The sequence below is a fragment of the Mastomys coucha genome, unplaced genomic scaffold, assembly GCF_008632895.1.
Source record: "Mastomys coucha isolate ucsf_1 unplaced genomic scaffold, UCSF_Mcou_1 pScaffold22, whole genome shotgun sequence".
NCBI classification, from domain to species: domain Eukaryota; kingdom Metazoa; phylum Chordata; class Mammalia; order Rodentia; family Muridae; genus Mastomys; species Mastomys coucha.
The window spans coordinates 119,213,349-119,218,735 of NW_022196905.1; the positions used below are offsets into that span (position 1 = coordinate 119,213,349).

A 5,387-nucleotide genomic window follows, 5' to 3' on the forward strand; every position below is an offset into this window, starting at 1 on the left:
CCCCCCCCAAAAAAAGGGGAAAAATTAGGTTGAAACAGGCTAGGGAGCAAGGAACAAGTTTCTTTTTTTAACCTCTGCTCCTGCTTGAGTTTCTGCCCTGACTCCCTCAGCGATGGACTGTGACCTAGAAGCGCAAACGAAGCAGTCCTGTTTCCTCCCCAAGTTGCTTTCTGTTTATCACAGCAAACTAGGGCAACATAGAACCAACTCACAGTAGGGGGAACACTCGACAGCTCTCCCCATGCCGTATCCACTGCCTGGAGCTGCCTGCCTCTAAATCACTACCACCTCTCGTAAAGCCTCCATCTTCACTTCCTGAGTACTTGCCGCGCCGCGCCGCACGCGTGTCTGGAGGCTTGTGCATTGGAAGCTTAATCCCCCCAGTGCCTCCTGTTAGGAGGCGAGGCCAGGTGTGTAGGTCCTGAGGGCTCCTCTACCTGTGTGAACAGATTAGTGCTGGTTCTTAAGAGGCTTCAGTTCTGTCTTTGCTTTCTTTCTCCCTTCATGCCTCAATGCCTCAGGTTCTCTCTTGCTCTTCTGCCTCCCTTAAGAACTGGGGAAAGCAGGAAGACCCACACCAGAGGAAATGCCTAGAATTTTTTTTTTTTTTTTTTTTTTACACCACAGTTCTAGACCCATAAGAAATCACCCCTAGCCGGGTGGCGGAGGTGCACACCTTTAAATCTAGCATTTGGGAGGCATAGGCAGGAAGATCTCTGAGTTCAAGGCCAGCCTGGTCTACAGAATGAGTTCCAGGACAGCCAGGGCTACACACAGAGAAACCCTATCTTGAGAAACAAAACAAAGAAAAAGAAAAGAAAAGAAAAGAAAAGAAAAGAAATCATCCTTGGGGCTGCGAAGATGGCTAGATAGGCTAAGGGCTGCTGTGCATGAAGGAGAACTTGAATTTGATCCCCAGAGCCCGTGTGAAAACAGCCAGGTGTGGTGGCACATATTTGTAATCCCAGCCCTGGAGCGGGAAGAGACAGATGGATCCCTGGAGTTCATTGGTCAACCACCCTAGTCTACTCATCGAGCTCTGGACTAGTGAGAGAGCCTGTCTTAACCAAACGGAGAGGCTGGGGAGATGGCTCAGAGGTTAAGAGCACTGGCTGCTCTTCCAGAGGATCCAGGTTTGATTCCCAGCACCCCCATGGTGGCTCAGAACCATGTATAACTCCAGTCTCGGGAGTTATATTCAAAATCTTCTTTCCTCTGTGGGCACCAGGAATACACATAGCACACAAACATACACAAACATACACAAACACATTCAGGCAAAACGTCCATACACATAAAACAAACAAACAGCCTCCCCCCAAACAAAACAAAACAAGAAGGGAGCCTGACATGGTGGCAGCACACAGTTTTAATTCCAGCAGTGGGAAGGCAGAAGCACATAAATCTCTGTGAGTTCAAGGCCAGTCTGGTCTACATAGTGAATTCCAGGCTAGTGAAGCTACATGGGGAGGCCCTGTCTCACAAAAAGGAAAACAAAAAGTAACAAAACAAAACAAAACAAAACCAAAAACTCAAAACCAAAACCCCAAACCAAACAAACAAACAAAAACACCACCCACCCACCCACCCACCCACCCAACCAACCAAAAACAAAGTGGGTGTCAACTGAGGAATGATGCCCAGGATTGACTTCTGGCCTCCACACACATAGACCTACTTCCAAGAACGCGTGCGCGCGCACACACACACACACACACACACACACACACACAAAGAAAGGAAGAAAGAAAGAAAGAGAGGAAGAAAGGGAGGAAGAAAGGAAATTAACTTGTTTTCAGTATTAGATACTGGTTAGGTACTGGACAGTAGCAAATGGACTGATAAGACTATTGGCATCCAGAAAGTTCTCACCGTAGTAGGATCTGAGCATGCTCTCTCTCTGCTGGAACCTTCTGATGGTCTCCCCCAGATTCGAAGTCAGCATCTCTGATGCTTCCCCAGGATGAACTTAAGCTGCTACCATTACCTTCCCTGACTTTGTCTTCTACTCCATGGCTAAAGTACCAAAGACCTGGGCCTTTTCAGTAAGTTGTCTGTGCATACACACCACAGGACACAGTATTCCTGTTTTAGGGAGCCTGGACGACTGATTTTTCTCTCTGCTCAGAAACCTGCAAGATTTCTTAAAGCTGCCTTCTGTCACCTGCAAACCACTGCAAGTCAGCTGCATCCCTAGCCCAGGGCTTTTTAAAGGTTGCCTGGGCTAGTCTTGAACTCACTCTGTAACAAGAATAATCTTGAAGCCCACACGACTCCCCTGCCTCTACCTCCCAAGTATTGGGATTACAAAGTTTTGCTTTGGGAACCAGGCTGGAGTCATCCTCCTGCCTTAGTCTCCAAAGTGCTGGGTTTCAGCCTTGCCCTAGAATGTCCTGTGCTTAACGCTTTTATTTTCAGTCCTGAGGATAGATTTGAGGTCTCATTCACTCAGCATATTATGTTATATTACATATCCCACGAATCCATGTTACATCATCCCTGTGAGTGAGCAACACGCGACACGGACGCGCATTTTAGATGCTTTCCTTCTGGACGTTTGTCTGCCTGCGTTTTCTGCCTAAGACCCCTCCGCAGCTAAAGTGATTGTAGGAGGAGCAACTTCATTCTGAATAAATGAATGAACAAATGAACGAATGATCGAGGGCAATAAGTAAATCGAGCAACAATTAAGTAAACCGGTAAGTTCTGCAACAAGTGAGGGCGCGGAACTTGCTTACCGCGCCTGCGCAGACGAGCACTCTTTTTGGCAGCAAGCGCACCCTTTGCAGGCGCGGCGCGGCGGAAGGTTACAGAAGAGGGCGAGGTTTCAAGAGGCGTGGCCTCCTGGGGCGTGGCGAAGCCTGCTTGGGGGTGTGACCAAGCCGGATGTCCCGCAGGCCGCGCCGAGCGCTGGCTCAGTCTCGCGCTGTGGTTCGTCCGCGCCGCGCTTAGCCGCTCCACGCCTTGCGCTCTTCGCTCTCTCCGCAGCCAAAGCCCGGCAGTCCCGGCCACGCAGCTCCGCAACCATGTCCAAGCTGGCGCGGCTCGAGCGCGAGGAGATCATGGAGTGCCAGGTGATGTGGGAGCCTGACAGCAAGAAGGACACGCAGATGGACCGCTTCCGGGCGGCCGTGGGTACCGCCTGCGGCCTGGCGCTTGGTGAGTGCGGGGCACGCGCGCGGCTAGTGCACCCCGTCACGGGCCTTCCCGGAAGCTCCTCCCGCTAGGGAGGACTGCTCTAGGAAGGTCCCTTCTAGCTGTTGGGATAAGCCTCTGTTAGATGGATGGATGTCCGACCGGTGTCCCCGTCTTAGGGTCGGGGAAGCCCGTTGGTTTGGGGGGTACCCCTCTAGGGAGGTTCCTCCCTTTCCCTGCTGGGATAGTACCTTGATGAATGGTATTGGGACTGAGGGATCCTCGTTGCCTTGGGTTTCCCCCCTTGTCGTTGCCGTGGGCCTCTGATGGATGGATGGCCAGTGTCCCTGTCTTTGGGTTGGGGGAGTCCCCGGCTCTGGGCCCTCTAAGAGGTGCTGGTCTTCTGATGGTGTATCCTTCACTGTTTCAGGAAGCGTCACTACCTGTAGAGGCCCCCGTTTCTGCAGGTGAGCCACCCTCTGGAAGTGGCAAACACCCCCTGGTTCCTTTTGATAGGGCTTGCCTGCTTGGGAAGTGGCTCCTGGAGTCTTGACTTCCATCCAGGGGTGGGTGGGTCAGAAGCGGGGGTTTCCTTCTGAACTTACCTGCAGTTCTTTTTGAGTTCACGGGATTCATGTGACAGGCTCCCTCCATCTGCCTTTGCTAGGGACCAGCTTGAAATTTCAGGTTCCTGAAAAGGTCAGAGTTCCTTCTTCCTCCTCCCTTTAAAGTTACGGTAGAGCCCTTTCTTAGGTTTAAACTCCCAGCCCTAAACAGATCCTGCTTGCAGCCACCACCCTCGTCTGTGTAACTATGGGTGGGGCATAGGCCCTTGGCAGGTGAGATCCATATGCCTTTCCCAAGGATCCATGGGGCTTGCTTAGTCCCTCCACCTCCTCTGCCCCCCTTCTCAGGTGTCTGCTCACATTGGTTGGCTGGTTGTCTTCTTCATTTTCACCTCTTTTCGCCCTCTAACTGCAGGGACCCCCTTGTTTCCGGTGGCATCAATGTCTCTCTGCTCTCAGGATCTGCCTCAGGGCAGATCAATCCTCTAATCCTCTCTTTTTTCCACCCTGAGCACCAGTTCTCTGGGTTCTCCTTCCTAGTGTCTCAGTAGCACTTGGCTGTCCTGCCATCCCCTCTGCATGGTGTAACCCCCTTGCTGGCTGGGATAATCTCCAAGTGCAGGTCTTCTGTCATTGCTGGCCTCCCAGGCTGTCCACGGTCCCTTGTTGTTTATGCACCTGCACACTGCTGCTCTAGAGCCTGGAGATGGAAGCAGAGCTTCCACGGGGTCCGCTTCTTCCCTAACAGGGCTCCGCCCCTTCCCTCCCATCCCTCTCACCTGGAGACTCACAGGCAGGGCTTGCAGGCTGGGTTTGCTCAGTCCGTGGGTGTTAGATAGGAGAAGAACCTTAACCCAACTGGATCATTCTCGGGATTGCATCCATTTTCCACCCTCCATTCTCTGCCTGGACTTCATCTGCTACTTCTGCCAGCAGTGATGAAGTACTGATCTGGTGCTCCTGTGGGCTTGGTAGGCCTGGCACAGTCACTCCACTGAGGGCAGCCCTTTGAAGTGGGCCAGAGCTTTCTCCATAGTAAGAGTAACTTACAGTAGGGAGCTGTAACCTGATACCCTGATTGGACCTGGCTTCCTACCTTTGTGACCAGGATCAAGTCCTCCAGTGGCCTCAGGGCTTGGTTTCCTCATCTACAAAATGAGCATAAGGAGAGAAGACCTAGTGTGTTCCTTTGATGGCAGGCGTAGTCCTGAGCATTGACTACTGGACATTGTCCCTGGCTAGAGGTTTACTGAGTAATCGCTCATCTTAATTTCTGTCCTTCACATCTCTAGCTGTTGGGTGGCCCTGGGTTTCTCTGTAGAAGCTCCGTTGATTGTGTTGTGTTTAAACGTTGGTGGGCTTACCGGCCATAGTGGCTTCACACTCAGGTGCTAAGCCAGACTGATTGCTGTGAGTTCAAGGATAGCCTGGACTACACAGAGAGATCTTGTCTCAGAAGGAATGACTACAAAATAAAGCTGAGGGGCTGGATATGGAAAGCCAGAGCCTGCCTGCCATCTGTGCAGTCCTCTCACGTGGCAACCACTGATGGTGGTTGCATGGCCCCTTCCTTTTCCCTTCCTCCGTTCTCCTTTCCTCTCTCCTGCCTGGCCCAGAGATTTGGGCATCTTTCAGGTCTACCTCAAATGCTGTCTTTCTCTGTATTGTGTCCTTTCTCTCCCTGTA

At 51.8% G+C, this 5,387-nt stretch overlaps 1 protein-coding gene across 2 annotated transcripts in view; it reads left to right on the forward strand.

Moving 5' to 3' along the window:
* The first annotated feature begins 2,849 nt into the window (after positions 1-2,849).
* Aacs (acetoacetyl-CoA synthetase) overlaps positions 2,850-5,387 on the forward strand; it is a 45,637-nt gene continuing 43,099 nt past the window's right edge. Inside the window, exons 1-2 of one of the 2 annotated variants that reach the window (XM_031338008.1) lie at positions 3,204-3,315; positions 3,566-3,602. In XM_031338008.1, coding sequence (XP_031193868.1) covers positions 3,289-3,315; positions 3,566-3,602 — 64 coding nt within the window. In that variant the 5' untranslated portion in view covers positions 3,204-3,288. Of the gene's footprint in view, positions 3,160-3,203; positions 3,316-3,565; positions 3,603-5,387 lie in introns of those variants that run through there. The other variant, XM_031338007.1, reaches the window with a different exon arrangement.